We start from the raw sequence: 19,963 nt of genomic DNA, 5'->3' as shown, positions 1-19,963 counted from the left end.
CAATTTAATATACTACTGTATGGAAAAGAAGGGTAGTTAAATATTAAATACTCGTTCTTATGTTTAAAGCAAAAGTATGTGGTTTCAATGGACTGTCTCTATTTTTAATGATTTTTAAAAATTATATATTTAATCCTCAAAAATGCAAAATGTGCTATAGAATCACATTATAAAGTATCTATAACCAGTTATTTTATAAATGGGCATTTTTAATGTAAGTAGTTTTACTTCCAATTTTCTTTTCCATTTCTGATAATTTGGGTCATTTATTGAACAAAATATTGAATTAACGGCCTACTGTGAGCCAGTTGATAGTTTTCTAAATCCAGCCTATTCTTTAAATCTTTAACTTGTAAGATAATTTCTAAACATTTTGGCTAGTTATGTTGTATTAAGGGACTCAATATTGCATAATTCTAATAGCAGATACTTTTATTGTTGTATAGATAATGTCACACTCTTTTAAGAGGTAACAGATATTTACTCATTATATTTTCCCTGCCTGTTTAAATAGCCTTCAGTTCACCCACTGCTATGGGAGAGACTGCCACCCTTGGGTCATGGCGGTGGCTGAACATATAACTAACACTGGGCAGATGAGATCAACATTGGTTTATTAGTCACATACACTCACAGCCCAGGGGAAAAGGACACTCCACACCATGCAGTGCACTTGGAAGTTGTACTGTGGAACATAATGAATAACCAGTGACAGTGAGAGACAGGCTTTGTAGAATAAAGAGGGTGAGATGCTCCAAGTTTCTACATGAAGCTGTGATTGGGTTGTTTACATAATTGCATGAACCGGCAGTAAACTGAAACCTGTCACCTAGGAATAAGTAGAAATTATACCTGGTTCATTTGATAAGGTGAGCTGTTTGGCCAGGGGACCTTTTCCCCATGAGCAAGGTGGGGGAGGTGAGGGGAACTTGGAATTAGCATTTAAGATCCTCCCAATTTTACCAGATGTCAAGGGATCATATAATATTGAACCTCAATTTTAGGCCTTATACCACACTTACCCTATGAGGTATGTGCTGTTACTCTCATTTCGTAGATGAGATTATTAGATAAATAAGGTAACTTGCTTAAAACCATAGCAACCATTCCCTCAATTGTTTTCTTCTATGTTTGCTTTCTTTCAACCAAGATATTATAAAAATTCTTGGCCAGGTGCAGTGACTCATGCCTGTAATCCCAGCACTTTGGGAGGCTGAGGCGGGCTGATCACCTGAGGTCAGGAGTTCGAGGCCAGTCTGACCAACATGGAGAAACCCCATCTCTACTAAAAATACAGAATTGGCCAGGTGTGGTGGTGCATTCCTGTAATCCCATCTACTTGGGAGGCTGAGGCAGGAGAATCACTTGAACCCAGGAGATAGAGGTTGTGATGAGCCAATATTGCATCATTGCCCTCCAGCCTGGGCAACAAGAGTGAAGCTCGGTCTTAAAAAAAAAAAAACGGAGAAATTCTCAATGCCCAGAAATAAAAGGAAAGCATATAGATATGTGATGTTTTAACCCATTTCCAACTCAGAAATGAACTGCCTTTTTAAAGAAATGAACTACTATTTTTACTAATTGCCAAAGTTTTTAATCCAAGTCCTCTAATGATTATATTTTCATTTATTACTACTTAAAAAAATTTTTTTAAATTGCATTTTAGGTTTTGGGGTACATGTGAAGAGCATGCAAGATTGTTGCATAGGTACACACATGGCAGTGTGATAATGCTGCCTTCCTCCCTATCACCTATGTTGGCATTTCTCCCCATGCTATCTCTCCCCAACTCCCCACCTCCCACTGTCCTTCTCCTATTTCCCCCTCACAGACCCCAGTGTGTGATGCTCCTCTCCCTGTGTCCATGTGTTCTCATTGTTGAATACTATGAGTGAGAACATGCGGTGTTTGATTTTCTGTTCTTGTGTCAGTTCTTGTGTCAGAGAGTGATGGTTTCCAGGTTCATCCATGTCCCTACAAAGGACACAAACTCATCATTTTTTATGGCTGCATAATGTTCCGTGGTGTATATGTGCCACATTTTCCCTGTCCAGTCTGTCATTGATGGGCATTTGGGTTGGTTCCAGGTCTTTGCTATTGTGAACAGTGCTGCAATGAACTTTCATGTGCATGTGTCCTTATAGTAGAACGATTTATAATCCTTTGGATATATACCCAGTAATGGGATTGCTGGGTCAAATGGAATTTCTATTTCTAGGTCCTTGAGGAATCGCGACACTGTCTTCCACAATGGTTGAACTAATTTACACTCCCACCAACAGTGTAAAAGTGTTCCTATTTCTCCACATCCTCTCCAGCATCTGTCGTCTTCAAATTTTTTAATGATCGATATTCTAACTGGCGTGAGATGGTATCTCAATGTAGTTTTGATTTGCATTTCTCTAATGACCAGTGATGATGAGCATTTTTTCATATTTTCATTTATTAGTCTACAAACTCTGAATAGGTAAATTTGCATTTTGTGATTGAGAGCAGATAGACATAGTCTTTATAGAGAGAGGTAAGGGATTTGGTTTCCTCTTTAAGAACCTTTAAAAGCAGAATGAATACTAAGATAATTTGGATTTTACTACTGTTTGGAAGGAATGGTCTACTGATCATCATTTCTAAAGACCAGGTTTTCTGTGAATAATTTTAATTATCTGTGTTTCTTAAAAATGTATAAAAACCTTTTGGTCAATAGAAATTTTGCTGGTTTACTTGATTACAACTTTAGAGTTTCCAAACTTGGTTTGTCATTATTGTTTTCACACATATTTTTCTATATGCTAGGAAGTAATTAATGATTATCTGAGATATTTATTACTATTTTTCTATTTAGGAATAGCTAATATATAATAAATAGATATTTATTATTCTCTTCTGTAGGTCTTACAGTAACCACTATAATTGTGTCAGAGCATCTTTTCATTTCTCTTGATAAAACTGGCTATCTTTCTCTGAATTTGTTTTCATAAAATGCAAGTATAATGCATTTCACATAATGCAAATGTAAACTAGCTGCTTTTGTTTTTTCCCTTTAGTGTGGCCAAATCTTTGATATGAAGAAGAATATTTATAGAGTATTATTTATAATGAACTCTTGTGTCCTAATTAAAAGCAGATTTACCAAGTTTGGGTTTCTCTCATTCCCTTTATCTTGCCTGTGAACTTTGTCAAATTAACTTTTTAAAAATACAAACAATTTAACCTCTGTTTATTAAAGAGTCTTGAATCTAGTATATGGGATAATAAGTTTCTTTAGTCTTCCTTTTTGTTTTAATAGGAGCTATGCTTAAGTAATGTAGTGGTAGAATACAAAATGCTCACAGTTCTGCTATAACACTTATGCAGATTTGTTTCAATCGATGTATTAGGGAATAATTTGAGCATTAACAGTGAATTTTATGTATTGGGATACCTACTTCAAACATCTACCCTCTATCTTAGTTCATCAGTGTGTTACAAGCTCCGTCCATTCATATCTGGTGTTACATTGTTCCATCTTATTTCAGATCATCCTTCTTCTGCTCATTCATAACTTACAGGATTATAGGCCTTGCGGTAACCACCTCCATAAGCAATTTTCTTTTTTAAGGTAGGGCGCCATATATTATTGTACTATTTGTATATTTCTTAACCATTTAACCTGTGTAAAACTGTGGTACCATATTTTATTAGATTTCTTTTTTTTTTTATGTATAACTTATGCAGGTTTGTTTAGTGTTTTGCCCTTAACCTCATTTTTACCCATAATTGCTGTGGTTTTTATTGTATGATTTTTGCATAGTAGGGGCACATATGTTATATTATAATTGAATTACTGTAATTGAAAATTAGGACAATTTCTATTTTTTTATTATTCTATGTAGTTAATTGTAATAGTATGATTAATTTAGTAAGTGTGCTAATTATAGATGTGATAAATTTGGTATAGAAATTCAGTGGTTTTATTTCGTTTTAAAAATATATTTAGATAATTATAGGTCATAAATGTCTTTGAAGTATGCCATCTGTGAGGGCACTATAGAGAGCTGTCATGAACTTGTCACCTAAATTCATAATTAAAAGTACTATTAATTATTGTGAAGTTCTTAAAATTTAGGATTTGGAGGAAATTATGGAGAAAAAGAAAATTATAAAATAGTATAAAATTCCCATTTCTATTTAGTAATTTTATATTTTTTATTTCCACTCATTTCGTTTTTGAAATGGAGTCTCGCTCTCTTGCCCGGACTGAAGTGGCAGAATCACAGTTCACTGCCACCGCTGCCTCCTAGGTTCAAATAATTCTCCTGCTTCAGCCTTCTGAGCAGCTGGGATTACAGGTGCTCGCCACTATAGCCCACAATTTTTTTTCATTATTTTTAGTAGAGATGGGGTTTCACCATGTTAACCAGGCCGGTCTTGAACTCCCAACCTCAAGTGATCCTTCCACCTTGGCATCCCAAAGTGCTGGGATTACAGGCATGAGCCACTGTGCCTGGCCATATTTAGCATGGCCTGGCCATATGTAGTAATTTTAAATTTATGCATAAAACTTTATGCATAATTTTTATTTATGCATATACATTTAAAATTAGTCATTTAGTAATTTTAGTAAATTAGTAATTTAGTAATTTTAGTAAAATTAATTAGTAATTTTAAATGTATATGCATAAATAAAAATTATGCATAAAACTAAAAATTATGCATAAAATTTTATGCATAAATTTAAAATTACTAAATTTTAGTAATTTTAAAATTACTGTGCCTGGCCATATTTAATAATTTTAAATTTATGCATATATGTATATATGCTTAGAAAAATATTTCAGAAAGATAGAAGCCACCATGTTAATAATGGTTATTTTTGTATGGTGAGATTATAATGAATTTTTGTTTGCTTGTTTTTACTTTATTTTCCACCTTGAGGAAATATTACTTTTATAACCAGAAAAAGGAAAAACCTATAGAAGCAGAAGGAAAGTGCCCACAAATGGGTATTGGAGAGGGTGCAGTACTACTAATAATTTATTTCTTAATGAAGCTCTTGGGAAAGCATAATCTAGAATAGGGTAAATTAGTAAATCTTGCCAGAAATGGTTCTAGTGAAACTTTGAATATAGGACTATTTTTCATTTCATGTTCACTGTGTTCTTGATATAATAGGTTTTTTTCCTTCGTATATTATCTCATTTAATCCTCAACAATCTTATGAAGTTGAGATCCCATCCTCACTTTATGACAGAGTAAATTAAAGTTTGAAAGATTAAATATTTACCTGCTGGTTAGATACTGCACTGTTATTATTACAGCATATTACTTTTTATTTTCTTTGGAAAATGTGTATTTTTTGAACATTTTCATTTTTTAATTTGTAATACGAAAAATACTATCATCTTTTTCTCTATGTTAGAAAAGGCATACATTTTCTGGGGGAAAAAAGTTGTCAACTTTTATGGAAAAGGACCCAGTTGCCTTATAATCTTAAAGAATATTCTCTCTCAAGACTTATGAATCTATATTTCATGTTATGGCACAGAAGACTAAATGTTATTTCAGTACCTATTAATGAAATTAAGCTGGTGCCTGTGTTTCATATAGCCTTCTTATTTGGTACTTTCATGTTTTTATTTAAGAAATGAAATAGCAGTAACAAAAAGAATTTTGTATTTATATGAGTTATCTGAAATGCACGTCTGTTGGTCTGTTAAAACTATTTAAAAACATTTGCCAACTAAATTCTGCAGGTTAAACAGTTATGTATAGCTATCCAATCGTATTAAAAATATTTTTATTCACATTATGGGTAAGAGTGACCTAACTTTGCCTTGATAATTTTACTTTACTCTTGACCATAAAGTAAAATCACCATTTAATTATTTTTAAAATCCTCTAAAAACGATCATCGGACTAGTTTTACTAATTTGGAAATGTTCTTTGTCATGTGGACCTTAATTCTTAGGTCTTCTTACCACTCATGTAACTACTGAAAAAATACAAGAGTTGTTCCTGCTGTAATATGAAGAAATGATTGGGTTACAACCAGGCAAACTAAACTACTTTGCTTTTGAAAGTAAAAGTAGCTTTTGAAAACCTAACAATCAAAACTCATGGGGTGCATATGCAGCTTTACTCTTTGCCCATTTGGATGTTTCCTTTTGGACCCAAGCTACCATATTTGGAGGTGACAAAAGCAGCTCACTTGAAGGAAAAGCAAAGAACTCTAGCCAACACCAGCACCAATGGTCAGCCATTTAAGTGAGGCATTACTACCTACCAGCCAACCCATGTGCTCTGATACTTATGAACACATTTGGCACACTGATGATCATGTAGCTCTTCTTAAAAATGTATTTTTTGGCGATTATGTTCTTGGAAAGGAACAGCTGTATTTGAAGTCCTGTTATGATTATATGAATTCTCCACAAAACAGTTACGTAAAGTTAAAACTTACTAATATACACAGGCCCAGTAATACTTCATGCTGAAGCTAAAATTGTTTAATACACTTTTAAAATAAATACATGTAAGGACTTTGAAAAGTCATTTATATACTACTAGATTATAAAGGTTATAAGACTACTCTCATCATTTACATAAAATACTATAGCGTAATCCCTTGATTTATAAAAAGCTAGGGAAAGAAGAAAATCACTGAATACCATAAATCCTGATAATAAATAGATTATTATTATTATTTATTTTTTTTAAGAGTATGGTATGCTTTCTTAACTGGATCATTTATAAAGAACATAAAGTGGCTGGGCATGGTGGATCACGCCATTAGTCCCAGCACCCAAGGCAGGCAGATCGCTTGAACTCTCGAGTTCGAGACCAGCCTGGATAACATGGTAAAACCCTGTCTCTACAAAAAAAAAAAAAAAAAAAAAAAGGTGGTGGGGGGGTGGAGCAAGAATATAGAGTGTACAACATTGAAGAGAATTTTAGATATATTTAAAATTACAATTCTTCTGCTATGAAATTATGTAAAGTATGTGATATATATCTACAATAGAGCTTTTTTCTAATCTTGATTTTATAACATTTTACCAAAAATCCAGAACCTATCAGTTTATTAAAGAGGTGATAGTTTTATAGGTTTAATAATTTTAATAGGTTAAGTAAAATTATTTTAAAAATAAGAAAACATTTTTTAAACTAGCAAAATAATGGGAAAGTAATTTTAAAGCATTTAGCTTATTTTCTTTCTGAAAACTTTCTACTGGCATTTAGAATCTCTCACAGCATTCTGTATAATCATGGAATGTTAATGCCAAAAGGCCTCATGGAATGTCTCTCTCTCTCTCTCTCTCTCTCTCTCATTTTTCAGATGTGAAAATTGATTCCTTATAAAATGATCAAAGCACTGATCCTTTCTGTGCTAAGAAGGGAAAATAACTCAGGTTTTAGTACCCTTTTCATTATATCACCTTACCGCTAGCATTCAGTTATATATTATTTTGTTTATTGCTCTTTGCGTGTCTGCCTCTAATTTTACCAGCTAGTTTGTAAACCCCTTTAGGCAGTTTTTACACTTTCTGTTCTTAAAAGAGCTATTACATGAGCTATGTAACAAAAAATTTAGTTCATATGTACTGATTGGTTGGTTGATTTCTTTGATTTGAAAGTGTTTTAAACTTAGAATGCTTAGTGCAGTTTTCTGGTCTTCACTGATGTCCGAAAGGACATGCTTAAAAAGTAGTAATGTTTAGGTCATATGAGTGATTGTTTATTTTGAGCTAACTGAAAAACTGTTGATTTAGTACACTAACATTGAAATCTTAAGTATAGGCAAAGGATAACAAATCCTGTTATCCTTAGTTAAGTTACTAAAAAAGAATGATAAAGAAAACAAACGGACCTGAATAGCATCTGTATGCAAAGTATGCAAAAAATGGGAGGAGATATTAGGAGAATGACAAATTAAAGGAAGTCTTTGTGATTATTAGAAGATAATTACTTTCACAGATCTTAATTATAGCATAATTATAGCTTTTTTTTTTCTATCAAAAACTGCACTCTGAGAATTTTCTTGCCAAAACAGGATAGGATGTTGTGAAGTAATTCTGTTAAATTGTGTGTGTGTGTGTGTGTGTGTGTGTGTGTATTTTAGGACTAGCATAAATCCAGGATGCCAAAAAACATTTTAAGGTGGTTATTGTTCAAAATAGTTTCTAATATTATTAAATGTGTAATAGACTGAGGAATATATAGAAATGGTATGTTAGCAATCAACATTTATTGAGCACCTGATTTGAATTAGTCACTAAGATGAACACTTCTTTTATAATCAAATTAGTGAAAGAGAAGATAAACACCTTTATATAAAAGGTGTATAAAAGAGGTTTATCTTCTCTTTCACAAAATGATACCAGGTGTCATATAAATGAAAATTCAGAAGATGAGAAAACTCACTGTGGGTTTGAATGAGTCAATATACAGAATTTAGGAACTGTGTTGGGGCTTATGGTGATGACTTAGAAACGCAGTAAATTATGAAGAAGAGTTGCGGCATTCTACATAGAGGCTCAAGAACAAAGGAACTAAGTAAGGTGTAGGAATAATAAGTAAAAGAATGTTTGGAGAATACAAAAGTTGAAAAGTTAGATTAAGAGTCAGAATGTTGGAGATTTGCCTTTCTGCCTCTACTGTCCTTCTCCCCACTCCACCCCCTCAATAACTAAGGATAAAATAATAGTCTAACCTGCGGTAGTAGTGTTAGAAATAGAAAGCAAATTAGAGTCACTGAGAAAAAGTTTGTGAACAGGTGGTAAGATAACCTAGTATAAAGTTGTTATTAAATATTAGAGTGTAATGCATAATAAAAGTTTGGGTCTTTAAATGCAAAAATAATGAAACACTTGATTCTTGACACTTTAATCTCCCTGAAACCCATATCCTTCCACATGGCTGTCTTATAAACATGTATCCCTGGATTGTGATAATCAAACTAAATCTAAGCTGCCTTATTGTGTTGATTTCTTTTATATCAGTTGGTGTCACCATTATTCATTCATCCAGTCATCTAATTCAGAATTCTGTGAGACATCCTAGACTTCTCTCACTGTTTTACCCTGATATCCCATCAGTCACTCAATTCTATTTAGTGTTGTAAGTAGCTGTCAATATAATTATTTTTCTTTAATCCATACTGCTTAATTAACCCAAATCTTCTCTTGCCTAGATAATATAGTAGCCTACTAATAGCTCATATTTCCTCCAGCCTCCCCTTCCCCATTCCACTGGATGTCAGAAATATTTTATTAAAAGACAAATACAGTTATTTTACTATTGTCCATTGTTTATATAACATCAAAGCTCTTTAGTATGACATTCATGATATGACTCCTGCTAATGTCTCTAGTCTTATTCGCTGAGAAAATTTCAGGAATCATGTAGAACAACATAGTTCCCTCAATGTATCATGTCTTTGTATTTATATATATATGTATTTGGTGGTGGTGTATCCTCATAGACCTAACTATCCTTTTCTAGGTATCCTGAACAAATTTCTACTCCTTCCCAAGATTTATCTCTTCTGGAAGGCTGTTTTAGTCCATACTCTTGCAGGCAGAGTGAGGCATTCCTATTTTGGTTACTCTCATTATAGCTCCTAACATATATTGTAATTGTGCATCCATACTTATTTACCTGGCATTTACCTTGAGGCCAGCACTTATGCTTGATTTATCTTTGTATTTTCAAGTACTTAGTTCAAGGTCTTCCAGGAAATGAGCTTGTTTTTGTCCATGAAGGCTGCTATAACAAAAACTGAAGATTGGGTGGCAGAAAAAATGAACATTTATTTCTCACAGTTCTCAAGCTGAGAAGTCCTAAATCAGGTAGCCAGCAAATTGTGTCTAATGAGTGTCTACTTCCTAGTTCATAGACAGCTATCTTTGTACTGTATCTTCAACAGGGCACAAGAGTGCCAGGGAGCTCTTGCGGTCTTTTTTTTTAAGGGCGCTTATCCCATTCATGAAGACTCTAGTCTTACGACCTAATTACCTTCCAAAGCCACCTCTTAATTCCATTACATTGGGGGTTAGGATTTCAACATATGAATTTTGAGGGAGGGGAACACAAACATTCTGTTTATAACAGAAGCTTTTAAAAAATCAAATGAATAATTCTTTATTATAGAAGTTACAGTGTTTAATTTCAGTGTAAGATTTATTAATAATATTCATTTTTCATTAACTTGTATTATAAATTATAAAACTGTATTTTAATAATTATTATTCATTTAAATGCCTATTTATCTCAAGTACCTTGCTAGTCACTTAAAAAAATTGCCATGAAAATTTCAAGCGACACAAAAGCAGAAAAAATCGTGTAATGAAGCTTCGTAAACCCATGACCAAATTTAATCTTGGAAAGATTTTGTCACTCTTAACTTCATCAGTCCTGTGTTGCTATTATTGCTCCTGAAATAATTAAATCTCAAAACTCATTTTCTTCTACCCACTGTATAATTTAGTATGTATTTTTATAATATAAGGACACATATAACTGCAATACCTCCTAACTTTTTGAATTTGCCGCAGCAGGGTCAGCTGCCAGCAGGATCCAGCAATGCTGGATAAGAATGTCTTTGATCTGCTTCTTGGAAGCCTCATTCACATATTTCTGGTAATAGGCCACCAGAGATTTGGAGACATACTGCTGGATAACACAAATCTGAGCCACATGACCACCACCCTTCACATGGACATAGATGTCCACACCAGCTAACCACTCCTTGCCCAGAAGCAGAGGGTTCAATAATTTTTAAGAGTATATAAAGGTCCTGATATTAAGAAGTTTGTGAACTGTTTACTTAAGTGAGCATAAGAATGGTTTTAATTCTGATTACAGTAGGTTTTAAGTTTACCTGTGCACATGAAAACACAATCATGTAGTTTTTTGCTTATAGACTTGGAGATTGACAAAATAGAGCAGAAATGAAGTTTTGTGCATTTACTGTACAGATCAGATCGTTCATTCTATTCCAGGCAAAAATGAAAACATGACTGCTTCTTTTAAAACTAGGTATAAAGACGTCTGTTCTTTTAAGTTTCATTAAAGCTGAAGTTTAATATAATTCAAAGTAAAATAAAAAATACTTGAATTTACACAGTTGTTATCCTGGGAGGCTGTGTGAAAGCTACTTTCTCAATTTAAATGAGAACATGAGTTCTTGTTATTTATGACTCAGTGTGTAAAGAAGTATTGGTTTTCATATGGCTAAATGTTTGTTTGTTTTGTAAATCTATAGAAATCAAGTGCATTTAATGCATTTTCCCTGATTCCTCTAAGCTGAGCAAGTGACTTATATTTTGTTTATCATTGTGTTTTGAAAAATCTGAAAGCCATCCTTTCATTCGGTGTTCCATTGGAATAACTTAAAGCCCTTTGATTTTATAATCATATGGTCAAGCTGGTAGATGCTGAATATGGAAGCTTGATTTAAAACCCCCTTTCCCTCATACACCAGGTAACTACATTCAGAGCATATTTTTGTTTCTCCAAGGTACTAGTAACTATCAGCCATCTACTGAGTAATATTAGAATGTTATATAACTATAATTGTCTCTAATGGGAATTTTACTTTCTAAAACCTCCAGTTTTAATTTCTTTTAATCTAATTGAGACATTATTTTAATAGGTAAAGCTTTCTAAAATTCAAGGTGAAGTTTTATTATTACACAATACAGAAACTTTTAAAAATTGTTCATATAGAAGTAAAGCCCTTCTTAATACTTTTTTGGGACCAGATCTTACAATTAGTGGTAGAAAAGTATATCATCTTTATGTTAATAAGGAAATTGAATTAGGTGCTTACGATGGACATGCATTATCTCAGCTACAAAGATTTATAGTTACCTCCTCATTTTCTTGGGCTTTAGCTAAAAATTTTACTAGCATATTCAACAACTATATTTTTTTAGCTCTTAGCTCTTTAGAAAGTGTTCAACACTGAAAAGCTTATATATGAGGCTTTGTTGTCCCAAGATTAGTGTCACAGTGCGCAGTATTACTGATTTCTAAGAAAGAGGTACAAATTAAGAGAAATTACAGATACTATTTGTTTTAATAACTAAGAAAATAAATAGGCAGAGGGTACATGGACGGTAGTAAGTAGATTGATGTTTAGGACTGTGTCTTATATATTGGTTTAACTTACTGGTGTTTCTAATAAGAGTATAGAGAACATTAATTTCCTTAAATCCACAGGATGTGCTTGTTCTGTTCAAGGAGGATAAATGAATGAAAGAGCCAGTAGCCAGACTCCTATCGCCTTAATTCCATTCAAAAAATATATGAGAAAGCATTATTTTCACTTTGCTGAGCTATATTGCTACAGATACTGTGTTAGAAATTGATCCTACTCTTTAAGGAGCTTATAGTCTGAAAGGAGTGATAAAATAATGATACATAGTAATAGCTATAAGAGAAACAATATAACTGAATCTTAAGAAAAATAAATTTAAATTCATAGAAAAGCTTGGGAATTGGCAGGAGTGATGGAAGACCAAAGGAGTTGGTATTTGAGACAAGGCTTAAAGGAAGTATAGATTGCATTTCAGTAGAGATGAAAATGGAAGGCAGATCCTCAGGAATACACGGGTTCAAATATAGCTAAATTCCACAGAGCACAGAAAAGACAAGTCATTTTAAAACTACCAATTACCTTTTAAATTTACAGGTGACTCTAGCTTTGATTTATGTCACTCTGTGGCATTACAGGGAAAATAGAAAAAGTATGTTCCTTGCCACTTGCCTGAGTGACACTGGACATGAATGTGATTTTAGATTTATTTCCAGTTTAAAGGACTAACTAGTAATATAATGCTAATGGTGTAAAGACAGTCTTACAGCATTTGTTCTTAATTATTTCCATTTTTGTAGATTTGTACAATGCAGGGGTCGTACAGGGTTCCAGGGCTACCTTGAAGTGGTCCTTTTGTTTTTAGAAGCTTGCCACTCCAGAGTCAGTGTATAAATATAAAAACTTGCTTGCACTTTGAACAAATTCACTATGTGTTCTAATGAGTAAAATTTAAGGGATTTTGTTACTAGCCAAGCAAAAGCTTGTTTAGAAACTCAGCTATACTGCAATCCAAATTAAACTCATTAGCTTCACTTTGCTCTATGGATACACATTTTTAATTCTTTACACATTTTAATTCTTTTAGTACTCAGATGAATCCGTTCATCTTTGAATACTTAACTGCTTCTACTACAACAAGTACTACTGCCAGTTTCCACTAATAATAGCAGTACTCATGGCTACCATTTCCAGAGTACTCACTAGGTGAGATTGTGTAGCTTTGGGCTCACAGTAAAACAAGTAAAATTATGTAATGGTTCTTACTAAATGGCACACCAAGATTTTTTTATTTTAATGAGAGTTGCTTAATCATAATATATTATTTCTTAGAAGTAATTCTTTTGGAAAAGTGAAATAGAAAAAAAAAAATACTGCTATGCAAATGACCATTATTACATAAAGCTGTAAAAACTAGACCAGAAGTTTGCCTCACATGTACACCATTCTAAGGTTGAAGTAGTCAAAGATGAACATATACAGGATGTACTATACAGCCAGCCTGCAAGGAACTGATGACTTAGCAGAGACAGAGGAGTTAAAGCAATTGCTATAATACAGTTGATGACCTACAGTACTTTTGAGTGGAAGTGTTGTGAGAGTTCAAGTTAAAAACGGAATTTCTTATATATTGTTGAAGAAGGCTAGATTTCACGCTATTAATAATAAGATCTTTTCAATGTTCCTCAAATGACTACCCAGAGGTAAAACTGTTGCAGGAAGGACTTGATAGCCTTGTTTCTAATAGCTCAGTTAAAAGGAGTTCACTCTTAAAGTCTCAGGCCTCTAGGATGAGATGAGATTCCCCATTATGAAGGAGAATTTTGAGTGCTCTTTGGAGCGTCAGTGAATTTCTGACACCCCTGTAGTATCTGCTGGGCTTCTGATACTCAGTGGTTGCTTGAACCACTCTAGCTTCAAGTAAAAGAAGAGATGTTGATGTAATTTAAAAGATTCTCACCCTTAGTGCCATTGCCATTTTCTACTTTCAGATCTTTTCTTATGGAATGACCTTGGATCTCAGTTATTATAATCTCATAAACATCAATACATATTTTAATATTGAATAGAAGTCACAATTTTTTAAATTGTCTTTTGGATTCTTCTTTTAGAAATAGTGGGAACAGAATTTATGTTCCAGTCAGTGACTGTCTTTAAAGTTAAGTTTACTATAAAATTACCAATACACTATAATTCATTTGAAACCTGTTGTTTTCTCACTTGGGGTTACATCAGCATTATTTCATAGCATAAAGCTGCCTGTCCATACCTACTTTTTTTTGGTTACAGTGTTTCTGCCAAAATGGAATAACAAAAAGAGTCAAAAACTGAAATTTACTTATATATACCATTACAATTGTCTTTCTTACATTCACACGTAAAAATTTTGTTTGGGGCACGTATTTTGTATTTAAGGTATTTTGTTATTGTAGTACATTTAAAAAAGAATGTTGACACTATTAAATTATCTTCTAAGGATATCTTTAAAAATTGTGGCATACTCTATGGAGTCAAATTTTACTTTTCTGGTATATTTTATATGTTGAACAGATTTTCTTTAAAAAAAGATTCTTAAGTGTTTCTGTGTAAATTAATTACACCTTTTGCTCTTAATATTTTTCTTCTCTACAGAGATAAATTACAAGCAACCTTTACATCTTAATGGATAGAAAAGTATGTTTTTGCTTTTCCATTTCTAATGAAATATACTGAAAAAGATAAGTGAATATTAATTTTAATAATTTACTATAAAGCATTTAGTAGCTTAAAGTGCAGCAATTAATTGTATTTGGAAGTCAGTCTTTTAGGGGCAAGTAATATGCTGATTACTCCTAAAGACTTAAAATTTTAAGAGTTTCTAACTTCCAAATACAAGTATCTTAAAAATCTATTGGGATCAATTTATATAAAGAGATCTAATAAGTTGCTTAGCTTGTTAAGTGTCAAAATAAGTAATTTTCTAAATATAATTCATCTTCATCCTTTCTGTGTTTTGTTTTTCAGCAGATAATTAATAAGCATAATCTCAACTGATGAATTTCAAACATAACTTTTTTCAGCTATAATGAGGTATCCGTAAAAATGAATTTTCCTAATCTTAGCATTCTTGAGATTATAAGCCTTGTAAAATAATCTCTTAGAGCACATACAAGTGACACATAGAAGGTGTGAGTTTCTATTATATAACTAGTTTTTTCTTGATTAAAATTATCGGATTTTATAAAAATAGTAAATTTTGAAAATCATGATTAAAGTTATTACTGTTTAAATTTTCTTAAATTTACATTTTTTAACACAAGTCAACATTTTAGAGAATTTTTTTCATTTTAGTGATTTCAAAGTTATCATCAAATTAAGACTGAAGAATGGTATCTCTCATCTTTTCTGTTATTAAGGTTAATTGGTTGGTTTTATTAGGTTTTTCAGTTTTAACATCCAAATCAATTTTTTATTTCTATGAAAGTACTTCAGTACATGTTTATTATGCTATGTTTATTCCTGATTACGTAGCCATTTTATATCTTTGCATTATCCTAGCAGCTGAGCAATATTATGAAGCAACACTATACCACAGAATCTTTGGCAGTGTCCAGAACACTACCCAGTAGCCACATGTGGCTATTAAACACTTGACATATGGCTAGTGCAGTTGAACTCTAAATTCTTAACTTTATTTAATGTTAATCAGCTTAAATTTAAATAGGCACATGTGGCTAGTGACAGCGAAAGAAACTCTAGCACTTGCTTTGGGTCTTCACAGAAACTGAACAAGATTTATTATTTAAAAGCCATTGTGTAAGATTCACTACATCTTTGACTAAATAATCAAACTTGTTTATTCCCCCAAATAAGATAGTAGCTTTAGCTTAAATATTTAGAGAAAAATGTGGCAATATTATTCCTCAAAATTAGTGCAGCCACTGCTTATTTTCATTCATAGCATAGAGCAACCCTTGCATTTTTCTAATCAGATAGCATCTGTTGAGAAATTATATTATAGCTGTTTTAGTTTTGGGATCATTTTTGACATTGAGGAAAATAAGCAGAAGAAAAGTAAAAATATATTATGCTTTGTGTGTTTTACATTTTTATGTGGTGTCTTCTCAGAGCTTCCCAACAACGGGGAAAAGCTACAGCCTAGAATTGACATTATTCTCAGTTGTGAGGGGAAAAGATTTCTTGGCATGAGAGAAATCTTAAAACTGAGAAGGGGCTGTGGAAAGGATGACTTAAAGATTTAGTTGGTAAAAGACAGAGGATTTGGCAACTGTTTGAATGCAGGCCCCTAGGATAAAGAGTCGAAGATAACTGAATCTGAGCCAGGGGTGCTGGTATATGTGGTGATTTTATAATCTACAGAGGAAAGTAAGGAGGAACAGCTGGTTTGAGATAGAAGATTTGTTTTAACCATGTTGATTTTAAGATGTTAATGTTGCATCCAGGTGATGTCACAAAATACCCAAAGCCAGACTGGAGGGCAGAGAAGAGCTGGCTAGTTCTTCTCTAGATATAAAAGATTCAGGAGACAGTTGGATGGGTTGCTCATTTTCATATCATATGCCCTTATTTTTTTCTTCATCTGCTCCATTGTCTTCCCTACAATATAGTGACTGTAATAAATATGAGTAGAATTTTGTTTTATGGAAAGAATATGGAAGCCATAGAAGAGAACATTGACTTGAGAGAATCAATATTTGTAAGGAAGGAGATGCAAGGAACATCTAGGAAACATATAAAAGTAAATGATCAAAGAAGTTAGTGGGTTGTGAGATAAAGTGATATGGAAGCTCAGCAATGAGAGAATTGCTTAGAAGGAGGTAGATCTGATTTGTGCAAAGAGGTAAGAAAGCTGGGGATTACGTAGGGAGAATCTCAGCTGTGATCAGAAGACCGTGTTTACATAAAAAGCAAAAAACAGTATGGTGGTTCCTAGAACTGGGGATATGGAGAAATGGGAGTTGCTGTTCAATGGCAATAAAATTTCAGTTATGCAAGATGAAAAAGTCCTAGACCTCTCTTCTGTAAAACATGCATATAGTTAACAATACTGGGATTGTACATTTAATTTAACAGGGTAAATTTTGGGTGTTTTGTATGTATGTAGGTACATATGTAGGAATTTATTACCACAAAGGGAGAAAAAAGGAAGGAAAGTGAATGTGCCCTTGATACTTTCTGGAGACTGTAATGTAAGCAGAAGCTGAGACAAGGATCCTTGATACTGGCTGATAATTTTTTTCTTCCTTATTTGCCCCTATTTGGGCAAATTAGGTTGATTGGTTGAGAGCATTTCTGCAATTACACTAAAATGCTTGGTTCTGGGATTGAGTAGGTGTGACCATCAAACCAGTAACTCTGCAGAGCTATCATTTAACATTTCAAAAAGGTATAAAAATGTCTGAAAATGCAGTTTTAAAAAAGCAAAACCAAATGAGTTCAGAGCAGCACTGTCCAGTAGAACTCTGCAGTGGAAGATGGAAATGTCTACACTGTCCTGTAGAGTTCCCATGGCCCTATGTGGCTACTGAGCACCTGAAATGTGGTTAATGTGGCTGAGAAACTGTTTTTAACTTTAATTTTATTTAAATTTAGCCATGTGTGGCTGATGCTTACCATGTTGGGCAATATAGGTCTAGAGACTTCAGAAAAGTTAGAGTATGAATCAAGTAGGAACTTGGTCCTTGAACATTTGGGATTTGAAAGGAAGATGGGGTAAAGACAGTATAATTTGACCAGAACTCTAGCTTATGGTCTTATCTTTAAAAAATCAATATTTTCAATACAGTCCCTCCTATTTATTTTGTATTTGATCTTCCTTTAAAAGCATACAGCGATAGAAAAGTGGGTGGAAACAAATTTTCAGAATGAAATGTGTTTAATGTAGAATTTATGAACAGCTTTGATCATTTTTAAAATTGTTTTTCACCTTCCTGTGAATATACAGAGCAGCCAACTGAGACAATATAGTAGTAGAGTCCTTACCAGAAAAGATTCTCCTAATGAAGAAGCAGAAACTGAGCTGATCGTTTGAAAAGTGGCAACATTGAAAAATATAATTGAGGAAGAATACGTGATGGTAAAACTTAAAAATTGTGTCAGTTTTCCTTTATGTTCGGTATACAAACAAATGTTTTAGGTCAGGCCATATTTTCTCTCTCCTGGACTATTACCAGAGCTTCCCAGCTGGGATTTTTCCCTCTCAGGCCCAGGGCTATGTCACCCTCAACACTATTAAAAACACATATCTGATCCACGTCTCTGCTTAAGAACTGTTTACTACAAATAAGCATGCAATAAAATACTTCAAACACATTTTTGGATGCTGCATTTTTCTTTTGAAATTAGTGAGTTAAGTGCACATTTTCTCAGCTGATGAAAATAAAATTGGTAAGACATTTTTGTTAGCATATTGGCAGTAAGCAACAAGAAGTTTAAAGATATTTATAACGCAAGCCACAGTAAGTCCACTTCTGGTAATCTTCCTAGAGAAACTATTGTAAACACCACAAAATATGTCCCAAGTATTTTTATATGAAGGTGCTCATCACAGGATTACTTATAAGAGTGAAAACTGTATATAGCTAAAATGTTCAACAGCAGGAAAATGACTAAATAAATGATAATTGCTAAAATGATGTCGTCTTTTGTCACTTTTTGTATGCATCTGCTGTGGTGTATGTCATATGCCATACTTAGTTGTATGCATTTCTTCCAGTCTAATTCTTACTTGTGTCCTCACCATGCCTAGCACATCGTAAATGCTCAATTAATGTTTGCTAAATAAATGAAGAAATCAGTGTTGACACAAATGAAATTAAGTTGCTTTTTTTCAACTGCTAAACACTAAGGGATGTTATATTCATTTAAGTGCAGTACCTTTCAGTTCCATTTATGATGAAAATGTTTTTTCAGATTTAAATATTTTCTGTTCCAGAAAAGATTCAAAATAATAATATTAAACATTTAAAGGTAAATTTAGTTGCTAACGGTATCAAATTGTGGTTTTTATAAACAAACTTAATAAATCATCCTTTGTTTACAAAATCCCATGGTGCATCTTAATGTAAAAGAGTTTATGTTTTGCTCCCCCTACGTATTCTCTAAGTTTTATGTATTTTTTATTATTTAAAGATTTCAACCTCAAACCTATAATTTTTCCTCATAATGAGTTTTTCCAGCTGCTTTGTTCATTTGAAATAAATACTTGTCCAGAAAATTGCTTTTCATATACTACTTCATTAAGGTTTTTGTTGTGGTTGTTTAGTGAGATGAGGTCTCACTCTGTCACCCGGGCTGGAGTACAGTGGTACAATCCTAGCTTACTATAATCTCATAGTTAATTCATTTATACAGAGAGTGTTCAAATTTTTTTTTTTCTGTATCTTATGGAGGCTAGCAAAAGGAAGAAACCTGTTATTTTCCTTTAAATTATCTGTCTGGGTAAATCTAGATTTGGTTGACATAGACAGGAAATACCAATATACGAATTATTTGTCCTCTTAACATGCAGTCCTCCAGTGTAGTTGACCAGGAGATTGAGGCCTTTGTCATCATTTTGTAAATATAACCTAGATGCCTAGTTATTTCTGAAACTTTACCAGGTTAAGAGTATTATTGTTTAATATATTTATTTCAACAGAACCTTGAAAATTGATGAAGATTGTGTGCTAAGCTCATGAGGGCAGAGAGCCTGTCTGTTTGCCTCACCCTGTATCCTCAGAGTCTATCACAGTATCTGATTAGGCTCTGAAAAAACATCATGTGGAATGCCTGACTACCTGCTTTCACCAATTTCTTTTGTAACTGCTTCCTAATGAAGTAAAGGATTTAAGAAATTTAAATAACTATTTTGTGTTTAATAGGCTGTTTGATTGTAAGGACCAAAAA

The 19,963-nt window shown here is 33.0% G+C and overlaps 1 protein-coding gene across 3 annotated transcripts in view; it reads left to right on the top strand.

The window, feature by feature from the left end:
- SESN3 (sestrin 3) overlaps window positions 1-19,963 on the top strand; it is a 67,647-nt gene that overhangs the window by 18,713 nt on the left and 28,971 nt on the right. The window contains exon 1 of one of the 3 annotated variants that reach the window (XM_017505266.2): window positions 7,094-18,152. The exons of the other annotated variants lie outside the window; for them this stretch is intronic. Within the exon in view, the coding sequence (XP_017360755.1) occupies window positions 18,150-18,152 (3 nt within the window). The 5' untranslated portion in view covers window positions 7,094-18,149. Of the gene's footprint in view, window positions 1-7,093; window positions 18,153-19,963 lie in introns of those variants that run through there. 3 annotated transcript variants of the gene reach the window in all.

The sequence above is a fragment of the Cebus imitator genome, unplaced genomic scaffold, assembly GCF_001604975.1.
Source record: "Cebus imitator isolate Cc_AM_T3 unplaced genomic scaffold, Cebus_imitator-1.0 Scaffold336, whole genome shotgun sequence".
NCBI lineage: Eukaryota > Metazoa > Chordata > Mammalia > Primates > Cebidae > Cebus > Cebus imitator.
The sequence above is the reverse complement of the archived record's forward strand: the minus strand, read 5'-3'. Positions and strand labels throughout refer to the sequence as shown.